This window comes from Zalophus californianus, chromosome 2, assembly GCF_009762305.2.
Source record: "Zalophus californianus isolate mZalCal1 chromosome 2, mZalCal1.pri.v2, whole genome shotgun sequence".
Taxonomy (NCBI): domain Eukaryota; kingdom Metazoa; phylum Chordata; class Mammalia; order Carnivora; family Otariidae; genus Zalophus; species Zalophus californianus.
Genome location: NC_045596.1, coordinates 88,726,676 through 88,750,903, shown reverse-complemented (window position 1 = coordinate 88,750,903; position 24,228 = coordinate 88,726,676). Strand labels below are relative to the sequence as shown.

At 39.4% G+C, this 24,228-nt stretch overlaps 1 protein-coding gene across 5 annotated transcripts in view; it reads left to right on the top strand.

Annotated features, from left to right (window-relative positions):
- Window positions 1-24,228, top strand: part of LEF1 (lymphoid enhancer binding factor 1) — a 120,155-nt gene that overhangs the window by 68,263 nt on the left and 27,664 nt on the right. For 2 of the 5 annotated variants that reach the window (XM_027599906.2, XM_027599905.2), the window contains exons 4-6: window positions 15,853-15,985; window positions 21,621-21,708; window positions 23,307-23,390. In XM_027599906.2, the coding sequence (XP_027455707.1) occupies window positions 15,853-15,985; window positions 21,621-21,708; window positions 23,307-23,390 (305 nt within the window). The remainder of the gene's footprint in view (window positions 1-15,852; window positions 15,986-21,620; window positions 21,709-23,306; window positions 23,391-24,228) is intronic. The other 3 variants (XM_027599908.2, XM_027599909.2, XM_027599907.2) reach the window with 2 other exon arrangements.

Genomic DNA, 24,228 nt, shown 5'->3' with positions numbered 1-24,228 from the left:
AGCAAATTTGAAAGTTAGCTTTATTTGGTTTTCACCAAACTCATACATGTTGATTCAGGTAATAACTTTCTCAATGTAGGAAATGAGCGTAATGACTTTGTTTTACCAAAGTGGAATTGATACATTGTTTACATGGTGTTTTACTATTTGCAAAGTGTTTTTCTATGCATGATCTCATCTGATCCTACACAAACTTAGCCAGGGAAAATATTAGCCTCATTTAATAAGGAATCTGAAACACAGAAGGGATAAGTCATTTGCCTAAGTTCACACAGCAAATAGCAGGTAGGACCAGGAATAGTAAGTATCTAGGTCTTTTGACTTCAAATTCAATATGCTATTATTTTTGCCTGAGAACTGGCCCCTACTGACAACCTTGGTATCAAAACCTGGGCAAAAGCATTGTTAAAGCAAAAAGTTGAGTGTCTTAAAAGATGTTCTTTAATTAGCCCTTAAATTATTTTTGCTTCTTTATAATTCTCCCTAAAATTCATAATTATTTTCAGATATCCCTGCAAGAATTTATGTTACATATCGTGAATGTATGTGCTGCAAGGACGACAGCCGCTCATCTCCTTTTTTAATATTTAGTCCCATGCTTGATTCTGTGCGGATAGCCTGGATAATTACACTCTGATGTACCACCCTCATGTCGAAAGCTGCATTCTTTGATGCATATATGGCATAGTTTCAATTATTTCCTTTTCTGCATAAGATTCATTTGTTACACAGAACTATAAAAAATAATTATATTAAGCATTTTTGCACTTTTTTGAATACATTAATTATTTCCTTGAGAAGAGGGAGGAAAATGCCCGTGAATTTTCTGCAAGTTTCTTTTCATTTCTGTGCAGTGGAGCTCCTTCGATCTAGTGACTCAGACCTTGTGTTGTTGAGGCCCAGTCATAAGGAACCAAGCGGAGTAATTAATGACCACATGTTGGCCACATGTTCCCCCAGTGTTAGCAGGACCTGGGAGCATGGATCAGGTCATCCTAGATCATGTCAAATGATGATCTTTGAAATTTCTTATTCTGGCATGGTTTCGGGCAAAGATCAAAATTATGTTCCTGTTGCTTGTCAAAGAGGAATAAAGGAAGAAAAGTTCGTTTTACTTAGTAAATTAGGAAGGGTTTCAGTGTTTGCTAGTAGTGTGCTGTTACATGTTTAACAACCAGCTTCAGGGGAAGTGACACCGACTTTTCACATTTGCCAATTTCCATGGTGTAAATAATCCCACCATGGCCAACCTCTAGCCACCAACATATTAACAGGCTCTCAAAATTCCTGAAAATGTAGCAATTTGCTCTAGAGAGCTAGTACAAGCCAGCTCCAACATACTTACTGTAAATTAAAGGCAACCTAGGTTGCTCTTAGGAAGGATTTACAGATGGGGATTTCAGTATTTGCCTTGAGTTCATCACCATGTCCCCCCACCTGCTGCAAAAAGAGAAAAAAAAATTCAAGGAGGAAATTTCCTATTCACAATAAATGGTACAAAATAGAGTTTATCTTTGATTTTATGTTTGCAGAAGTATCCTTTTTCACCAGCAGAGAATAGCTATTACCATCTTTGCTGCTGTGATTTCCCTGTTGTCATAGAACACTTCTCTTTCATAATATATAAGTAGAATTAAGAGTCTTTTAAAAAGTCTTTACATTTTGCTTCTTCTCTTTTATACCATTGAAGCAAATGTTTTCAAGGAAAGTTTTCTATTCTAGTTTGACTTACTTGGGGGCTTTAAGATGAATCAGAATGTGCAAAGTTACATAAAACCTAATTTGTGTAATCTCCTGTATTTGTCATTTAAGTTTTCTGCCTCCATTCTGCCTCAACTCATTTCAGGATTTTGTTTTTAAATCCAAAACGGTTCTTTTTCCTTGACTCATACAAGTATATCCTACAAATAGTGATGTCTACGGCGTCATTTTCACTCAAGATAAGCTGTGGGGTTTTTTTTTCAGGCAGTATATTCTGACGTGAGATGGAAAAGATGGGTACCCATCAAGGAATGAGTTGATCATTAACTTGTAATGAATCTGTAAATGTGTATTAGGTGTTTTTAAAAGTAATCTGAGCTGACTGACAAGCTGAAGAAGTTATATATAACTGCTGTGCAGTAAAACCATTTATTCAGAAGGCTCACTCTAACCTATGAAAGATAGATATCATCTAGTTATTTATTATGTGCCATTATATGAAATGTTAGGGTTTTGTGCTACTTACCATGTAAATACTTGGTTTTAAACTTCACTTGGCCCTGAGTATGGGGTATCGAGGTCGAATGTTTACCAGTGCCTCCACTAAACTTCTCGGATTTCCAGTTCCCTTATCTCTAAGTTTCTTTTTCCAAAAGGAACTTTTCTCTGTCAGCATGCCTACTTTTTTGTTGTTGTTCAAGTCAAATTGGAGTATAGTAGGGAAGGGGCAATCTTAGGTAAAGCAGACCTACCTGACAGAAATATAATGTGAGTCACAAATGCAAGTGATATGTATTATTTTAAATTTTCTAGTAGCCATATGAAAAAAGTAAGGAGAAAGAGGTAAAATTAATTTTAGTAATGACTTTATTTAATGTAATATAGCTAAAATGTTATTTCAACCTATAGTCAGTATTAAAAAAGAGATACTAAGATTTTTTACATTCTTTCTTTCACATTGTTTGAAATTCAGTGTGTATTTCACATGTACAGCCCTTACGGCCACATTTCAAGGCCTCAAAAGCTAGTAACTAATGGCTACTATATTGGACAGCACAGCTCTATAGAATAGCTTTAGTGCTTATATTACAGAGCAAATACCACATTTATACATTCATAGAAAATGACTTGAATTTCCTAATAAACTTCAGTTAGAGTTTTAGTGTTAGTAGCTGAATGCAAAATTATTTATTTATTGTATTTTTCTTTTCATCTCTGAAAGACTCTTAAGTAAAATCTGTAGAAAAATGAGGATCCCCACAGACATAAATGTTACTCTCACTTTTTAAAACATTGTTTTTGTTTTTGCTTTTGTTTATTTTGGGGGGGGGCAGGGGTTGGGGCGGGGGGAGGGAGGGAGAGAATCCCAAGCAGGCTCCATACCCAGTGCAGAGACCCCTGCAGGGTTCAATCCTATGACCCTGAGATCATGACCTGAGTCGAAACCAAGAGTTGGACACTCAACTGACTGAGCCACCCAGGAGCCCCTAAAACACCCAGTTTTAAGCGGAGAATCTTTCTACGCTTATGGCATTTATTAAAATCAGAGATAGCTTGCTGGGACAAAATTGGCACAGAAGCCTTCTTATTACTGTTTTGTAAATGCTTCACACCTGATCTCAAAACAAATCAGTTTTATTTAAAATAAGGCAGATTCTTTGCATAGTTACTTAAGTGTGAAAGGTGCCCTTTCCAGTGTGAAATTATTAGGTTTAAGTCTGTTGCCTTTGCCCCTGTAGATTGTGCACCATGCATTTGCAGTCTGAACATATAAACAGCTCATCCACACTCCCCCTCTTGGTAGCTGTGGGTCTTCCCTGATCTTGACCCCTTGCAGGCTCCAGTCACCCCTCACCCCAAGGGGAGAGCTACATTCATCCAGTTTCTTGGGCCACAGACATTCTTCCTGTCCCATTGAACATCCTGAGTGCCACGGGGAGATCTCCCAGCCCTCTGAAACTGCGTAATAGGTGCTGCTGTGGTGGCCGTGGGAAGACTTGCCTTCCCTTCAAGTATGCCATCCCTGGGCAGTGGGTTGAGAGAGCCTTTTTGACCAACATGTGCCCAGACCAGCACCAGAAAACTTGATTGAATCTTTTTAGGAATAATGGCCGGTAAGGTTCAGAGGAGAATGTCTGGGAATTCATTCAGTCCAAAGCAGTGCATCCCTCTCCTGTTCTGGAGCTCCTGGAGAGACTGCATTCTGTCCTTTTCTCTTGCCCATTGTCATCACACAGCCTTGTCACTGGGTTACAGAGGGACATGTAGCCTGCTGCCTCTGCTCTGAGATCCTTGTGGCTAGACAAAGAAGGCTCTTGCTGCTGACTTTTTTTTTTTTAAAGATTTTATTTATTTATTCATGAGAGACAGAGGGAGAAGGAGGCTCCCGCGGAGCAGGGAGCCCGATGCGGGACTCGATCCCAGGACCCTGGGATCATGACCTGAGCCGAAGGCAGACGCTTAACCATCTGAGCCACCCAGGTGCCCATTGCTGCTGGCTTCTCACCCAGCTTCACTGACCTGTTTATCTTCCATTATTTCCCAGTGACCTACACAAATACTACTTTGGACAAACTGATTAAACTCCAGCTTATTAATAATAATATTATGCAGTGATTGCTAAAGATCTTCTCTCTTGGAAAATGGCAGCAAAATCTACAGTCCATAGGCTTTCTTCTCCCCGATGCATACTGCAGCCTCCTGCCATAATCCACTGATGTGTGATTGTATTTGTGTATAAAAACATTTATACACAGCTTTCATCAGATCAGTGTCTGTGATCCAGAAAATGTCATGAACCGTTGGAATCTTGCCTTACCCCATGTCCTTCCACTGTAAAATTTGACATACATGGGGTGCCTGGGTGGCACAGTCAGTTAAGCCTCTGACTCTTGGTTTTGGCTGGGGTCGTGATCTCAGGGTCAGGAGATTGAGCCCCGAGTCAGGCTCCCCGCTCAGCACACAATCTGCTTGAGACTCTCTGGCCCTCCTCCACACTCGTATTTTCTCTCTCTCGCTCTCAAATCAAATAATTGAATCTTTAAAAAAAATTTACACACATGCACCCATAGAACCTACACTTGCACAGCTAGGAGTCCAGGCAGGCTCCTCCCCCTCTGCATCCTGCCTCCCTAGTATCTGGGGATCCTTTCTTTCACTTCGGCCTTTATTTGACTTCTGAATTCACCACTGTATGGCCTTATTTGTAATATTTCACCACTAGCACAGTAAATCTCAAACCTGTTTGTTTTGTAGTTAATCTTCAATGACTCCAGTTCTTTCTCTTCATTTTCAAAGGACCATCTTCACATGGACAAAGGACAGTCTTTAACACAAAAAATAAATGCACGCACTCAGGGAATTAGGGATATTGTAAAGGTATGATATCAATCAAATAATAGGGTGTGGCACCTTTACATAATTAGAAGTCATTTTCCCTTTTACTCTGATCGCCTCACAGCTTCCAATCTCAACCCCAGTCCCTCTATCTAGAGACTGCAGTTACTGAAAAGTGTAGGTCCTCTTTTGGCCCCCAGAATGAATTATTTTCATTCATTCAAAAAAAATCCCTTTTGTTGCCATTCTTTTTAGCCATTCACAGTGAAAAGTTCAGCTCTTTGGGATAAAACAACTCTGTATTTGATCCACATTCAACCATCACAGGCTAGCCTGTGTGACCTGGGGCAAAACTTAGCCTGTCTGAGCCTTGGTGTGTGTCCTCATTTGAAAATGAGGAAATAAATTTGAGCACAAGTGTAAAAGCATCGCTCATAGTTTCTATAATATAGTAAATACTCAGTGAATGTCCCTTCTCTTGTCTTTCTCACTCAAGCATCCAGGTTTTAGCTGTTGCAACCTATACTTTCTCTCTTTTTAATGATCTTTCCTTGGTTTATTTCCCTTCTTCCATGTTTGTTTCATACAGCATTTAGTGCATTATTAATGATTAATGAATGGTAAGACAATTACATAACTCTTTAGTCACCCTAAAGGGTGAGATAATTAAGTTACAATAAAGCTATATAACCTTATAGAAGAGTTGCATTTAAATATAAAAAGGATTTTTCTAAAAGTTTACTTAAAAGCTAAATGGTTGGCCAAAATCTGACCTGTTGATGTTGGAGAGAAAACCAAATCTCTTTTTAAAATTTCTTCAAAATAAATTTATTTATACTCTCAACTCTGTTTAGTGATTGCGCTTTTCCATTTCTTAAGCCGTGACCCTGTAGTTATGTAGAACTTCCCTTGCACATAGTTCTCCCTCATGTCCCTGCTATTAGGAGGAAGAAAGGGGAGGATGTGCTAATCCTAACTCTTGTCCCTTCCCTGCTGAACTGCAACACCTCTCAGTTCTGAAATGTGTGAGTAACATACTCTTGACGTTGTGTCTCCTGGATTAAAAAAGGAAGGGAGGGAGGGAGAGAGGGAAAGAAAGACGCAAAACTTAACTGAACCTCAGAACTTGACAGTGTAATCAAAATAACTATAACACCAGATAATGTTTGTAAAGGCACTTCATTTTTATCTGCTGAAAATTAATTGGTGATAATGTTTTGTAAACAAGAGGAAAAATGAGGTTAAATGGGTTATCTTTGTCTTAACGGATGATACAGCCTTGGCAGCACCCTGAGCTTATCCTAACTGCCCCTCCAGCCTCTCTCACTTTCACTGGTCACTTGAGCAAAGAGAGATTATGAGGTAGGCCTGACATCATCAGGTGAGCCCTTAAAAAGCAGAAAGATTTCTCCACTGCATAGAAGAGGAAGTCAGATTCAAAACAAAAGCATTTGGGGCGCCTGGATGGCTCAGTCAGTTAAGCTACTGCCTTCGGCTCAGGTCATGATCCTAGCGTCCTGGGATCGAGCCCCGCATCAAGCCCCGCATCGGGCTCCCTGCTCAGCGGGAAGCCTGCTTCTCCCTCTCCCACTCCCCCTGCGTGTGCACGTTCTCTCTCTCTCTCTGTCAAATAAATAAATAAAATCTTTAAAAAAAATTTTTTTGATGCACTACTGGCTTGAAGATGGAGGGGGTATTTGTCAGGGAATGTGAGTGGTCCCCACCTGACAGCTAGCAAGGGAATGGGGACAACCACAAGGAACTGAAGTCTACTAAATACAAAAGTGAGCTTGCAAATCTGCAGACAGGAGTTCAGCCCAGCCTGAACTGTAAGAGCCTAGGCAGAGAACCCAGTCACACCATGCTGGAACCCTGCCCCATGGAAACTATGAGAAAATAAATTGTGATATGTCACGCTGCTGATAACTTTGTGGTAATTTTTTATGCAGCAATAGAAAATACAAGGATCAATCCCTGTTTAAAATGTAAGGGTATGAATTCTTTTTGAAAGGAATTGACTTCTTAGTGTTGAAATGCCTCATTCAGACAATCAGTTATAGGAAATAGGTATTGACTATCTCTGCTTTGCTGGGACCTGCACTAGACGCTGGGGATAAATCACCAAGGTATGACCTCTAGTGAGAGAAAACAGATGCACAAACAGTAACAGTGCAGTGTAATAAATACATAAAGAGTCAGGTCCTAGGGGCTGTAAGTACAGTGCAGACAGTGAGTGTAACTGGAGGGACTTGAAGGCTTCTTAGCACCAAAGGGTACAAATCCATATTCCCAGCTACTGTATATCTAGAATCCCTTTGAAGAAAATAATTCAAAATTGATGAAAGAGCACAAGTCTGGGGTTCTACACTGACACAATTAAGGGAGTCAAAGGAGTTTAAAATTTTCTAATTTAAAAGGATGTGGCATACATTATTTTTTTTTTGCTGTTCAAATTTCTCTTGATTTCATACATTTAGAGTACTATCAAATAGGAGCTTGGTATATCACAAAAACATTCCATATTTATAACCCATAAATCAATTTCTCTCTGAATTCAACTTAATTGAAATAATACTCTTCTATTTATTAGCCTCCATTGTCCGCAGTCAACGACTATTTCTGTAGCATTCTTCACTAGAAGCGGCAGTTCTCAAAGTGTAGTCTGTGGGCCCTTGGGACTCCCTGAGATAGTTTGACACGTAAGGTCAAAACTCTTCTCACGATGACACTAATACATTATTCGTCTTTTCCACTGTGTTGACGTTTGCATTGACGGTGCAGAAGCAATGGTGGGGACAACTAGTACTTGTAATCATTGAATTCTGTACCACAACACCCTCCCATGGGGAAAAAAAAATGACAGTGTCACCTTAGAATATCCTGATGAAGCAGTAAAAATTACTAATTTTATTAAATCTTGACCCTTGACCGCATATACCTGACAAACTATGGTTCTTCCAACTTTAGTATTTGGCAGGCAGACAAGCAAGGTGAGTCTCTCTTTAGTGAAAATAATTGACTTTGTTGCCAGTGATAGAATTTGAGCTTTTGAGCAAGAATTGGAATTTTAGAAAACTTGTATCCACTGCTATGGGCCAGAGAGCTTCCCAAATCCTTAAAGCTTTTCTAATGAAATCAGTGATGATACTAATGAATGTGATTTTTATATCATGTAACAAAATATGTCAACTCAGTTAAACCAGTATTTACCAAGTAACCAATGCATGATGTTACAAAATCATGCATGGTTAAATTCAAAATTCAAGATAGATCAGTGGGTTTTAATGTAGGAGTAGGAAAAGTATATTGATAGGGTTTTTGACTCTACATTGCAACTAGCCTCTTTTTTTTTTTTTAAGATTTTATTTTTAGTAATCTCTACATCCAACGTGGGGCTCAAACTTATAACCCCAAGATCAAGAGTCACCTTTCCACCAACTAAGCCAGCCAGGAGCCCTAATATTGCAACTAGCCTTTAGGAAATTACCACTTGTCGAGTTTTGGTATAGTATCAAAGGAGTTCCACAATAATCTGAAAAAAAATTACTAAAATAATCCTTCCCTTTCAACAACACATCTGTGTGAGGTTGGATTTTCTTCATGTACTTCAATCAAAATAACATAACAAAATGATATTTGAATGCAAAAGCAAATAAGAGAATCCAGTTGTCTTCTCTTAAACCAGATGCTAAAGAGATTTGCAAAAAAATGTAAAACAATGCTACCCTTATTTTTTTGTTTAGAAAATGGTCTCTTTTCATAAGAATGCTTCTTATGTTAACATGCAACAAACATAGGTTTGTTGTTTTTAAATGAATTCATAAATACTTTTAAATTTCTCATTTTAATTTCTTACGTGATAAGTATTGTTAAACCCACACAAACAACAACTCAGTGGGATCCTCAGGGCGCCTGGGTGGCTCAGTCGTTAACCCTCTCCCACTCCCTCTGCTTGTGTTCCATCTCTTGCTCTTGCTGTCTCTCTTTCAAATAAATAAATAAAATATTATTTTAAAAAAAGAGTGTTAAGTGCTCTGAAAGCAAAAAGTTTTGAGAACTGCTGCTGTAAGAGATTTTTTAAATGAATGAACTGAGATTGTATTGCCTATTAAATCATACTCTAGAAGGGGAAACAAAGGAAGCACATAGAAAACCTGTGTGTACATGTCTGCCACAGCAAGGTCTAAACTCTGAAGTTTACTGTGTTGTAGAGATGAGCATTTTGAACTTTTGGGAGCCAGGGTAATTCATTTATTGGGCCTTTTTTTCCTTTCTTCTTTCCATTATCCATTCCACAAATATTTATTGAACATATATAATATTCCAGGATCTGATGTTTTATTTGCATTGTTCAGTAATCCTTACCTTAATTCTGTGAGGTATTAGTTCCACCCATTTTACATATGAGGAAACCGAGATTCTGTAGAATTAAGTGAATTACCTAAGCATAGCAACTAAGTGGATATGAATTGTTTGGGATCTGAACTCTGTGCCTCCACTGCCCATGTACTTGGATATTAAACTATATGAGTACTGATCCCTTCCACTTGGAAACCAGAGGATGGCAGGAGTGTCTGCTTTTGGGTCCTTGGGATATAAGCTGTGGACTCAAGAGTCACCACCTTGGGTTCCAGTCCTTTCTCTGCTACTTCACATCCTCTGTGATCTTGTACAGATTACCATCTCAGAAGCTCGCTTTTCTTCTCGATAAAACAAATTATAACACGTAACTTAGGGGTGATTTCAGGATGGCGTGATGTAATGTATGGAAATCATCACTGTAAAGAGAACTAAAAAACAGTGGGTACAGACCTGCTGGTGACATCAGGGTTCTCCAGGCGGACAGTGGTTCCTGTCCAGATGCTTGATTGCAGTGGAACCCATGGTAGGCCACCCGCACCTGGCAGAGCAGTTTAGGGCAGAGGTGGGGAGAGGAGCTGAGGAGCGAACAGTGTGGGACAGGAAGAGCAGGGATTTGGGTGTCAAACTCATGCCTGCACAAGTCCTCTCTCAGCTAATTATTACTTAGCTCTCTGTCCGAAAGAATTCTGCCTTCTCATCCATAAATGTAGAAGTGATACTGCCCACGTATGTGGATGAGTGCCAGAGAATATAAAGGCATGGCCATAATGACTAGCAGTTACTGATACTAATTCCTTTCCCTATGACACGTTCCTTCTGCTCTTAGGAAGACATTCTGGTGTCCAGTGGAGACCATCCCTTAAGTCTGCCTCCAGATTTAGACTCAGAAAATTTGTCCTGCAAACCTTAGAATCGATCAGTTCCTACTCAGGAAGTCTTCAGACCCTAGGCTCTAATTGTTATCTTAAAAAGCTGCTACATCGTCGCCAGTAGTGGTCTTAGATTTGAAGGCCACCTCAGACCAGAATCAGGTATTTAGCCTTGGTGGATCTTAGGGGATTTCCAGTACAAAATGTTACTTTTGAGGTCTAGTTGGTCCAAGAATCGTATCTTTTCGGAGTAAATTAAATCTGCTCCTCTTGTGGGAAGGCTTGAGAAGCTCAGATTCTCAGAAGAGGAGGGGAAGACACAATATAAAATTACACGGCTTCTATTTCATGAGTACCAAATTTCCTAAGAGTTGAATAAAAAGTAAAATGGCACCATAAAAATTGAGGCTAGATGAAATGCCTCATCTCAGTAAGTTGGTGGAGTGTTAATATTCCCTGGATTTGGTTATTATTGGGAGGATTATTGATAAAATGCACAGCCAATTGAAAGGGAACTCAGGGCCTTTATGCACAGCCAGATCCTGCACTGCAGGTTTAGTTGAAATCTGGAGATGTTCAGGATGGGGACTCGCTACTAGACCAGCAGGTTTCTCCCCCAATTACTGCACTTACCAGCAGGCCCATGGCCTTAGCCAGGAGGGCGCTGAACCACTTTCTAGCCCTGCCCAGAACCACATCCTCGGAGGCTGACAACACTCATGACAGCTTGAGTTACTGCCGGTGGTGAGTGGGTCATTTCTGGGAGCGGTTCTTCGGGGGTGGCTCTCAGGATCCCTAAGTGGCACCCACTTCATGTCCACAGGAGGTGTGGGTTTTATTGGCTGTGATGCCAAAGAGGTCCTTACCTTCAGGGACCAGCCTGGATGGCAGCCAAGCTAGCTTCCTTGGAATGTTTTCCCGTCCTGGAGAGAAAGGCGCCAGTTGAGTCTCTGCAGCTCTGACCACTTCTACTGAGGTGCCTCTTTGTCTGATGTGATTCCTGTGCCTGGGACAGAGACCACACAGTCATTTCATCGATGTCACATACTGTCAGGTATGGCCCACATGGTCAACTCAGTGTCCAAGATTTTATGAACTTGGCTCTTCAGGGAGGCTGCATGGCGTGCTGGTAACGAATGTTGTCTTCAGAACTAGACTTTCTGTATCTGAACCTAGCTTTGCCACTTACTAGCTCTGTGTCTTTGGGAAAGTTACTTGACTTCTCCATGCCTCAGTTTCCTCATCTGTAAAAGGAGAATAATAATAGTACCTGCCTCAAAGGCACTATAAAATGCTTTGCACACACTAAGCACTTGGTGTTAGTTGCTATAATAATTATGCGCTATGTGGGTAGGATGGCCTGATGATTTTTCAAGCTTGGGAAAAGATTGCAGGCTTCCTACTGAATAGCCATGTGTGGGTGCTGAGTGTATGTGAGTCTTCTAGCATCTCCCCCCGCCTTATATTTTCTTTTCTTTTTTTTTTTTTTTTTTTTAATTTATTTGACAGAGAGACACAGCGAGAGAGGGAACACAAGCAGGGGGGTGGGAGAGGGAGAAGCAGGCTTCCCGTGGAGCAGGGAGCCCAATGTGGGGCTCGATCCCAGGACCCTGGGATCATGACCTGAGCAGAAGGCAGACGCTTAAGGACTGAGCCACCCAGGCGCCCCTCCCCCTTATATTTTCTATCCCTTTTCGAGTACCTGCTCTTTCCATCTTTCTTACTTTTCCCTTTGCTCACCTGCCTGAGATTAAAGAATATATAGTTGTAAGATCAGGGTCTGTGGCCTGGCTCAGCCACTTACTGCCATGTGAGCTTAGGTAAGTTTCTGAACCTCTCTGAGCAGCAGTGGAGGATTTGGGATGTCTTAAGGCTGCCAGGTATCGCATAAAGGTGGAGTAATGGTGCTATTACCCTGGGATAATGAAACAGGGGACGTACCTTGGAAATACCTCATGATCCTCCACTGGAAGCTAAGACTTGACTATGAATGTACCTGTGTACCAATGACCGCACCTATGAATGTACTTGATTGTATGTATGAATGGAAAAAGAATCAGTGTGATTTTTACCCTTCCTCTCTCTCTTATGGGGAGATGTGTAGTAGGGAAAAGCATGAGAACAGGAGTCAGGAGACTTGGGGTCAGTTAAGTGAGATACTGGGTGTCCAGTAGCCGACACAGAGTAGGAGCCAAAAAGATGGTATTTCTCAACTACTTGATTCCACTGTGTTGAGCCACCTCAGAGGTTTTCATTCCTATTTTATTCACAGTGACCCTGTATCACTGGAGTTGCATCGTGAGCAAGGCTGTGTTATTAGAAGTGCTGACGGTAGTCGTGGCTTGAGCGTCCATTTCCTGGTGACCTCTGTTTCTCAGCTTCCTGTCTTAGAAAATAAGAATCTCAAACTAAATGAAATTTTGGTTTCTTACAGCTTTAATGGGATATGAAGGCATATAATTAGATATACACTGTCTCTCCTGTCACCCACTTTGTTTTGGTTTGGTTTTTGGTGTTTTACATACTTATTCTTTGTCTCCAGTACCCCCGTCCCACATCCAGGCCCCTAGAAAGGAAGCTGCATGAGAATAGGGACCTTGTCTAGTTTGGCCTTCAGTGTGGGAAGAGTGCTTGGCACGTTTTCGGTGTTTAATAAATACACACATATGCCCTCATCTACAGGTATAATCATGCATTATACTATAATTCCATACATTTGTCCATGGTGGTCAATTGGTTATTCCTCCCCTACTCCCCACCACAACATATACCACACTGCTATTTGGAGATTAAAGGACTAGAATTAAGAATGGTTATATTGTCTGTCATAAAAATTACACAAAGTAGCAGTGCCTGGGTTCTTGCCTTTTGTGTGCATATAATATCAAAGGACAGTAACTCCTGATACAGAGGAAGCCCACAGTTTAGGGCTGTGGCCACTTGGCCACGTGACAGTGATGGTGATGTGTGTGTAGCATAGGGTTGGTTACCTTTATATACATAGTGGAGGCGGTCGGCAGGAGGCAAAATATGAAGCTCAGAATTGTGCTCACACATATTATTGAGATTTCATATTGCTTTTATTATTTGGCCACAAAAATGGACATAATCCTTGTTGGCTTTAACACACCTACTAGTACTGCTTTCAGTATCCATCTTGCAGAATATAAGACAAGGCCAGAGCTTAAATTAAAATCCTCAGCTTCTTATCTCCTTCCCACAGGAAAGCAAATCTGTGTTGAAAACCGTAAAATTAAGAGGAGAGCAAGGATAGCATAATTTAGCAAAAATTCATGGCACCAGATTCTGAGCTATATGACTGGAGGGATAGGTCAGACATATTAAGAAGATGCTGCCTGCTAATGCAGGTTCCTTAAGGTGGTGCTCTGGAAATAAGAAAGGCATGCAAATATATCTATATATATATATCTAGATATATATATATATCTAGATATATATCTAGATATATATATATATACACATCTAGAAGGTTTTTGCAATGCTTACTCTTTATAAGCACTCTAAGAAAATACCTTTGTAGATTGCTTGGCAATTATGCTTCTTATGAGACTTTGAAATGAAACTCAAAGCAGTTTAGTGGAGTTGAAATATATTCATTTTAGCATTTGGGTGTTGAGATTTTTGTTTCCATTTTAAAAAGGGTTTGTAATAATATCCTCCTATCTCTGCACCCACCCCCACCCCCACCTCCTCTAGCATTCTAAATTCCTTGTATTTAAGAAGCTCATTCTGTGTATTTGGCAAACGGCATCATTAACACTTGAAAAGCATTGAAACATTTTTTTAACCTTTTACACATTTATATGCATAGATGTCTGTGCTGAGGTATGTAGAGAAAAGGCATGGGGTTCTGATAATGGTGCTCTGTTTAATAAATGCCCAGGGCTATATGAGCTGTGCAAGTTCTGCCATTAGAGAAGAGCTGATCACTATAAAACAGGGAAAATCAAGTATGGAAAATATATCATTGTCTAAAAACGGGTGATTCCCCCCCCTTTTTTTAATAAGTTTTTCTGGGTAGAGGTTGTAATGATAGGGTGTAGAGAATTAATATTACTAGCTGTAAAGAGAATTAAGTGTTACTAGGATAATTGTTCCTAATTTCGCTGAGGGTAGTCCTACCCATTGGAGCAACATACTTTTTATATCTAATTTGTAAAGAAAAAAAAATCAAATTTAAATTAGCATGTATGTCGTAGGTGCCACCACCATACACAACAGTTGTGTTACAGGGCCCTCAGCCATTCAGATATGAACCTACATTTTAAGCAGTTTATACTGTGCAGATGTCAAGTACTTCCTCAATTTCTTTTTTAATACAGATATTTGCTTCTGGAGAAATAGATTTCACAAGCATTTTAGTTTATAGCACAGTAAAAACCTCACTAATTCAAATTAATTATGGGGAAGACATTTCTGCTAGTTAGTGAATATTCAAAATTCATTGTATTTTATTCCTCTTAAATTCACAATTACTTATTACTGTAGTGTTTGTAAATAGAGATCTTCCTGGGACTGCTATAATTAGTAGATGAGTTTAAAATCAGATATATATTTTGCATGTTTATAATTGTGTTGAGTTTATTTTCTTTTTGGGGGGAAGGGGTATTAGAGTTTATAAAAAACAATCTCCCTATTCAGGTTAAACTGCCTGAGTCTTGTTTACATTATTTGATTTGCTTAGCAACCACTTTTGGGGGGTAGAGGAGAGAAAAAAATTCCAACTTTAACCAAATAAAGAGACCCAGATTTCAAATTGATAAAGTCCAAAAAATAACCTGACCCTTTTAAAAGTATTGTTGTTAGGTAATTTTAGACTTCCAAATTCAATAATAAAATTTGTTTTTTAAATTTATATAAGACATTTAAAATGTCAAAATACATAAAATGTTAACAATTTACAGTGTTCTTACAAGCCATATTTCATATTATGCAGTTAAACTCAAGATTAGAAATTCCCTTTTATCATTTAAGACTTCTAGAAACTAGAGAACCTGAAGATGAACTGAGTAATGCTAAAGCATAATGGTCATGTTTGATTGACAAAGCTATAAGACATGAAAAAAAAGTGCTGTAACATGGTTCTTAAAGATGTACAGCTATAGAATTACAAATTCTATAAACTAAGGGGATATCAGTACAGCAAATTTATATTTATTGGATTGTTTATTGGTAATATTTATTCATTCATTTGTTCATTGAAGAGTTGAGTGCCTTTTTATTGCCAGACATATGTAATGAATGAAAAGAGCTTATGAAACATTTGTAACTTTTGCTCCAGTAACTCCTGGTTGAAGAGATAATCCAAAAAGAGGTATAAATATGTACATACAGAAATTCATGTCCTATGAAATAATTGTTATCACCCTAAATCTCCAAAGGACACTGATTAAATAACTGATAGTCTCTTGATGGGATATTCATGTACTTGAGGAGTACTTAACATGGAAAAATTCTGAAGATGTAATGAGGACAGCTGCTGCTACTGCATGACTTTCTCTTTGTGAGAGGAGACAGGAGCTGGGTGTTGCTATTAACCATTGACCTTGTGGTTACTTTGCAGTCAAATAAGGTGCCCGTGGTGCAGCCATCGCACGCGGTTCATCCTCTCACCCCCCTCATCACGTACAGCGACGAGCACTTTTCTCCAGGATCACACCCTCCACACCTTCCATCAGATGTCAACTCCAAACAAGGTGAGAGTCTGCCTCCTTAGGCCTTTCTCAATAAGTGAGGAGCCACATCTCATCAGTCCAGTGCCTTTTCAGGTGTCTTTGCTCTATGTCACTGTGTGGATCAAAATGTATTTGTAGGAGACGAGGAATTAACTTGATAGCAGTTTTTTATAAGCCCACAAGAATTTGTTGTTGCCTCTCTTATTTCTCAGGATTAAAAAGAAGAAAAAACAAAGGGGTTATTTTCAAAGTGACAGCTTTATAAATGTAGGATCCACAGTATAAACCAGTATGTTGTACAGATATACTATAAATTCAGTCCTCAGTGCCCCCTACAGTCTTCAGTTATTGCATGTACGAAGTGTTGATGGTAGTGTTAGAAAAATGTTAGAAAGGGGACAAAATAGGAGATTTTTACTTCAGATGTTATCTTTTTAAGTCTTTTGTGATTTCGTTTCATTTCGGTCCTTACGTTTTATCCTCTTTTTGTTATTTGCCAGCACCAACTTAGATATAATAATAAAGTGCAAAACCATCTCTGTTTAAAGTCAAAGTAACATGAATCCTATTTTACTTCTCTTCATTATTACTCAGTTCTGCTTCTTTATCATTTACAGAAGAACATATAGCATAAGAGGTCTAAAAAAGCAAAATGCCTGGTTTCTCTAACCTGATGGGTATGAGTGTGGGTTGGTTGTAGGACTCAGAGCTCAGGTTCTCTAAGCCTTCTCGTTCATTCTGCTTAGAGCACACTTTGAGGATGAATTTGTTTGCAGGATGGCCTTTTTTCTTTCCAGGTGCATACACACTTGGACCTCAACAGGATCTTTAGAAGTTCAAAATAAAAGATCCTACAGAACCATGTGAAGGCAGAGAATGTAAAGGTGTAAAATCTGCCATCACCAGCATTTCACCCTTTTGTCCAGCCCAATTGTTGACCCACAGTGGACAATAAAATTTTTAAGTGTAAAAAAAGAGTGGAGTTCAGAGGCTGGGTGTTTTTTTCCACTACTCTGAGCTCTTGTAGGTTAAATCTGTAATGCCTTCATTTCCATCCACTGTTAAAACAGACAGCTTATTTGAGGACTTAGTCACTGTTGGACTTTGGCTTGAGTGAAGCTATGTACCTTTACCTAGGGAAGGTAAGAATCACCTCTGCAGATGTGTCCCAGTTTGCCTCTGTCTTATTCCTCATTTCCAATCCTTCCTCTACTTCCCTTTTATCGAGGACCTCCAGAGAGTAAGAAACATCCAAGACAGATCGGAGAACATATGGTGAGAAAGGGAACTAAGATAATGTATTTTAGGAAGAAGATGGAGTTTAAGAGGGAAGATCATGACCTTGGTCATGGTGATTTCAAGTGCCTTATAGATATCTGGAGGGAGAGAAGGGGTAGATAATTTATGGGTCACCATCCAAGAGTAGTATCTGAGCTGGAGATATATATCTGGGAAACTTTAAAGCTGTAGATGACAGTTAAAGATAGATATAAAAGCCTCAAACCAGCTATAAGCAAAAAGAATTTAAGAGTGTTTTTTTACTTGTTTTTAAACTATTTATTTAATAATTGCATTGTGCTTACTATGTCCTAGGCCCTGTTTTAAGCACTTTGAAACAAACTTATTTTAAACAATAACACATGATGGTTCGGTAGTTTTTTCTTTCAAGAATTCTAGGACGGTTCTATTTTTAAAAAGACAAGTTTTTGACTAGCTACCAATTACATTTATATTTTCTTTTCTGTTTCCTTCTCTTCTGCTGCCCTACCTTGTTTTGCCTTACTAATTGTAATTTATATCATTGCTTCTCAAAAAAAATTTTTTTTTTTTAATTTTTAAACTCTCTAGAACTAGAGAAAGAACAAGGGGGCATGATCAGAAAACTGCATAGTTTCTGAAGTCCTTATTTTGGCCTAAAAATTTGTGTGATTGTTGCATTCTACTCCATACACTATGTTTGTTTTAATTACTGTTAATTAGTGTTTTTAATTACTTTTTTGTCAACAAAGATTTTACATACCTTGTCACCATTTATCTCTGGGGATATGTAAACTTTGGTTTGAAAAGAACTAATTTACATGATTTTGGGTTTATATCATTCCACTTGGTCATATTCATCACCAAAAAATAAATAAAAAGCTCACTAGGTCTCTTGCTTTTACTGTCTTTCTCTCATACTGCCAGCCTTTTTAGTTATATCATGTAGCTAAACTAGTTAGAACGTGGTGGTACTGAGGTCAGAGTTACTAATTTCAAAGTTCCTACGAGGCTGGTTAGTTTTATTTAAAAAACAAAACAAAACAAAACAGTATCATGTCCATACTCTAACAGTAGATAAGAACTATCAAATAAATATAAACCGTTTGTCAGCAGAACTCATTCTCATTTGTAGGAAAATAACTAGGCTAATTTCACAGTAGGCAGCACATTCATTTTTACCTTCCTCCCCATGTGTTGGTGTGAGGTATGTGTGTGGGTGCAGGAAAGAGAAAGGAAGCTAATGCCAGTCATTTTCTTCTCATTATGTCTGGTAAAAATGTTAAAAAGAGATTTGGGGAAATACTAGGTTTATATACCTGTTTATGTCTTTGTATTACCCACTGTATCCTTATAAATAACCACAAACACTCACATAGCACTTTTCTGTATTACATGTATTCATGCATTTATTCCTCACAACAACCCCTCTTCCATTTTTACACTGATTTTAAAGAACAATAACGATTAAGTAGCTTCCTCAAAGATACATAGCTTGTGAGTGGCAGAATTGATAGATCTATATAAGTCTGACTCCAGAATCATTTCATCCATAATTATCAAAGTTACTTATAAAAGCTTAAAAATCATTAAGGCTCTGCTATGTCTGGCTTCTAGTACATAGTGAGTATTTAATAAATACTAGTTAAATGAATGATATGAAACGTGTCTTCAGTAGCCTAGCAGTTGGTGGAGAGGCACACACTTCTGGAATCTTACCGTAACAATAGGCTATATAAAAAACACAGATCCATTTTCTGCTTGTGTAATGACCCTAAGCCACATCATGTACTCTTGTATATACATGCAAGTATATACGTGCAAAATGCTTGGCAATATTGACCCAGAATGAAGAATGGGTCTGTTTAAACACCTACAGTTCGCTCGTTCATTTGTTCAGTCATTCAGAAGTCTTTATTGAGAACCTCCTCTGGAGACAACTGTAATTTGATACCTAGATTGGTAAAACATTGTCTCTTTTTTCCAAGCAGTATATAAGCTCATGCAGGAAATCATTTGCACAAACTAACTATAAAACAAAATGAAGAACATCTTAAGTACCACGTTAAAAGTACAAATAAAACATTGTAGTTTCAAACAGGGAAAAAGGATTTCTCAGAGCTATAAACATTAGAGCGGTGTATTTGAAATGTGAGTAGAAATTTATTTAATAGAAACCATCAAACTAAATACCAGCATAGAACTAGAATATAGCAGGTGCTAAGTAAATGTAGTTTCCTCTTTCCTCCTTTGAGCCGTAAACCCAAATCCAACTAGTTTGTACTGTGCTCAGTTGCATCAGTCCTGCTCCTACACAGAATCATTGCTGCAGGGTTTCCAAGCTTACATGGAACATGGACGAGAGTGGAGAGCAAGATTTTGGGCTTGTCTGTATCCCAGTGATGAAATTCCAGGAAAATACATATTTTCTATGTACCCGAACAGGATGCCTGAGTAATCACTTAATCACTGCAGACCATGGTTTCCCTATTTGCAAAACAAAGGGATTAAAGTAGACAGTTCTGGTAGTCTGTGACCTGTAGTCAAGATTTTCAAGCTCAAATTTCCACAAAGTTTCCAAAGTTCTTCTGAGTTAGTCTGTTTTTTTTGTTTGTTTGTTTTAAACTGAGCAGTCCCCCTACAGACCCTGAGGTTTGGGGAGGTTTCTGAATCTCAAAGGTAAGAGAGTCAGCAAGTTGGCCCAGTGATTCTGACATGTCAAGAATCATCATTGTAGGCTCCGCTAGATTCACCCCTACTGCCCAAACCTCCCCAGACCCAAGAAAAAAAAAATCCCAGAGTATGAAATTTGGGGTCTGCTGTGACCCCAAAGTAGCGGTACTTCTATTTTTTTTTTTTTTAAAGATTTTATTTATTTGACAGAGAGAGACACAGTGAGAGAGGGAACACAAGCAGGAGGAGCAGGAGAGGGAGAAGCAGGCTTCCCGCTGAGCAGGGAGCCCGATGTGGGGCTCGATCCCAGGACCCTGGGATCATGACCTGAGCCGAAGGCAGACACTTAACGACTGAGCCACCCAGGCGCCCCAGTAGTGGTACTTCTAGCCAAAAAGTTGGGGGGTGGGGATTGGAGACAATCTTTTAAAAACAGCAAAACGAGATAATCTCATGTAAGCTCTCTATTGAGGATTAAAATAACCTTTTTCCTACCTGCTTCCTATAAGAGTTGAGTCATAATTTGTCCTAACTGATTCAGAGTTGAATTAACACCAACTTTGAAGGCCACACTTCTTAAGTCATTCCCATATGTTCAAAACCTTAAATATCTTATAAGACCCAAATGAAACCCATAGGCATTTTAAACAGTAAAAACACAGAATAAAGAACATCCTTCATATGCTCACCTGATTCCACATATTGGTCAGTATACAACCATTGAATGCATACTCTGGGTGTTAAACCTGGAAATGCATGCTCATATATGGAAGTGGCCTTTTAAGGCCAGATTAGCTATATAAAGAAACTTTTGTGGCTTTTTTCTAATCAGAATCACTTTCCCCCCAAATACACAGAATCTAAGTTTTTATATTTTGCATTTTTATGCATGTGTCCCTTTTCTGTACCCAAGGTAAAATATGCCAGTTTGATGTTTATTTCTAAAAAATTCTTACTGCTGTTTTCAAAATTTTTTGCCTAAACAAAGAGATGCCATTTGGGACTAGGATTACGTATAATCTTTAGGTGGTTTTTACAGTTATAGGGCAGTGTGCCCCAGGGAGTGTGAGCTCAAGAAACAATTTGGTGGCATTCTCATTTTCTGTGGAATACAACTAATCCAGAACAGCTTGACCTTGGAGCCCAGAGGACTCAACTTGATGAAGAGCTTAGTTGGAGCTGAAGTGGCAGAGACCAGATGAATCATATCAAATGTGACCATTATGGGGCTGAAGATGATTCCTAATTAATCTTTGATCCTCTGAGGTATCACATTTCCCAAATCTATGTGTCCATAAGGGAGCCAATGAAAATGTGAAAGTGGCAATTTACCTAATCCTTGAGCACCATGGCAGGCCATTTACTTACGAAGGCTGTCATTTTCCATTCTACACAAAACAATTGTCTACCATTTTCTTAACCAAAGTGGAATAATGAGGGCAAACTAAATAATTTAAAAATCTTACTATGGTGACTGTTTTACCAGCAGCGTATTTTCTCCTTTAAGAGTTCCTGAGGATGTCCTATTTAGGACCTATTTTTTCAGATTTTGAAATCTTGAGAAAGGCTAACAGACTGACTGCAATTAAATGCATCCAATAAGCATTGTTTCATGCTAGACCTTAAGTATTAATGGCATAAAGCATTTTGTTGCTTTTCATTTATTCTTATAGTCCAGTGTCCTGTGAATCTGAAAACTCTACTTCTCCGTTGTTCTTTTGAACAGGCATGTCCAGACACCCAGCTCCTGAGATCCCTACCTTTTATCCCCTGTCTCCAGGTGGTGTTGGACAGATTACCCCACCTCTTGGCTGGTAAGATCCTTCCTGCAGCCTTCAGTCAGGCATTTGAGCATATGTTCTTCTTTCCATTCATGGAAGTCAGCTTTATGAATGATAACACTTGTGGAGTTGAAGAAATTTCACATCAACAAGCAAGGTGCTAACTTTATTTCATTTCAATTTGGAAGATTAAAAAATATACAGACTTTGAAATGGATTGAATCCCTCTGCTAATATGTGTAGAAAATGACTGTGTAGCATTTGCTTTGAAGCTTATAGTCTTATGGATTCAATTTGTGGCTTTGGGCATTTGCTATGCCCATACGAAGTGCTCAGTGTGGTTCTTCTTGTCTAGTTCTTTATGAACAACTTATTTTTGAAACAAACTTAGACACACTGAATATCAGTCTTTGCTTATAAAATGAGCAAGTGAAGGAAATGGCAACTAGAAATTCAAAAATACAAAAGCATTTTTTGAATGTTAATAAAGTAAGCACCAGTTTGAGTTTAGACAAGTGAAACACTGATGTTTGGGCTTCCTTTCTTCAGAATCCAAACACTCTATTTTGTTGTTTATTTCTAAAAAATTCTTACTGCTCTTTTCAAAATTTTTTACATTATAAAGGTAAAGGAAAGGAAATGTATTTTTGGAAGAAAGACTTTTACGTAGTGCAGCCTATTTTTATCATGCTACGGTTAGCACAGAGCTTACCCCCATCCCGCTCCCGTTCCCTCTCCATGCCTTCCTCCCCTCTGCTCACTCCGTGGAAACACTGCTTCAGCTTTAGCAGAGGAACCCTCTCCTTTCTTTATCTGACCCTCTGTCCCCAGAGCCCCCATCACTGCCCCAGTCCCTACCTTGACATCCTTACGTTATCTTTCTTCAGCAAGAAGGGGTCATCCTGCCTTGGAGATTCCAGCTCTCTCTTTCTCTCTCTCTTTAGCACTAAATCTCCCAGTCAACTGCTTGAGTTTAATTGATTGTGCATACACTTCCAAACCTACATCAATTATTCTGTCTGAACTTACTACTTAGGGGCAGTAATCCTGTGCTGAGTGGCAGCTGGGAATAAAGATTGTGTAAATGAGAAATGTGAGATGTAGGGAAAAACAGAGAGAGATGGAATTCTCAGAGTGGAGAGGGAGTAATTCCAATGAATTGATCTTTTATTTGGGTACATGAAGGGGTGGGGGAGTGCGGTGTTTTAAAAATATTTGTTCATTTTTATATAAATTTTCCCCCCTTTCCTTCCTTCCCTGAAGTTCTCAAAGATTCTGAAAGTAGTTATTTCACCATTCTCACAGTTCTGTTATATTCGGTAAACATGTGTTACATGCTTATTTTGTTCAAAGCATTAGTGGGGTCAGGAGAGAGGAAGGGGTAAAAGGTCATTCGTGGCCTGGTTTGCTTTTCAAGTTGAGGGTGGGAGATTTTCTTCAGGGTAAATGGTGCTTTGATTGGGTGGAGAGTAAGAAGGGAAGCAGCTGGATACCTGAAGAAATGCTGTGCTCTGTAATGACCCCCACGCAGTTCTTTCTGAATACCCCCTCTTCTCCCCTCATCAAACTCTTATTGCTGGTTGGTAACTCGTGTTTTGTCATTGATGGGTTCCTTTCTTCTGTGACCTCAGGCAAGGTCAGCCTGTATATCCCATCACGGGAGGATTCAGGCAACCCTATCCATCCTCACTGTCAGTCGACACTTCCATGTCCAGGTAGGTGGAGGTGGAAACTGGGCACCCCAGGACAAGTTGCTCTTCTTGCGCTTGCATTTTGTGCGCCTCTGCTTGCCTCTCGGTTGGCTAGGAGGGTGCATAACTCAGCCACGCGTCTGTCTGTGCAGTGTGCCTGGCTCCCACACTAGGTGTCGCAGAGAGCCCTGGGTGGAGCCAAACGCTGCACCCCACCAGCACCAGCCACAGCCCTCGGGGAGATGGGCTCAGCAACACCCGGGAAACGGTGCATCCAAAAGAATTCACTGCCACCTGACTGTGGGATGTGAAATGCCCTGAAAGCAGACATTCTAAGAGGAGCTTGTTTGATTCAAAATATGCTGGGAGTGGGGTAAGGGGGAGGATAAAGACTGGTTTGGTCTGAGTTCTGTAATTTGCTTTCTTTGAGGAAAGTTGTATCCGTTTAATGCAACAGTGTTTGAAAATGCCCAGGGAGTCGAGAGCCTTCCTGGACCAAGGCTGTCAGAAGAGAAAGAATGGTGCTTATTGGCTGTCAGGCCATGCGGGGTGTGTGTCCTAGTGTGTGAATCAGGCCCTGTGTGGACATGTTTTAGTTCAAGCGAAGCTCTGTGAGATCTGCCAGCCACACTGCTCTGTGTAATGCTTTTGCTTCTGGAAAGGATGGTGTCTGTGCTTGATGTACACGCACATTTGTTGTGCATCCTCTGTGTGTTCGATGTGGCTTATTCAAGGGAGCTAGCATTATTGTGCTGGAAGTCAAACTGTTGGGCTAGCAATTGGTTGTGAATCTTTACTTTTTATTATATAGATATGAAATTGGGAATTTCAGCTTTTTAAAAAATCATGTGCTCAGTAAATT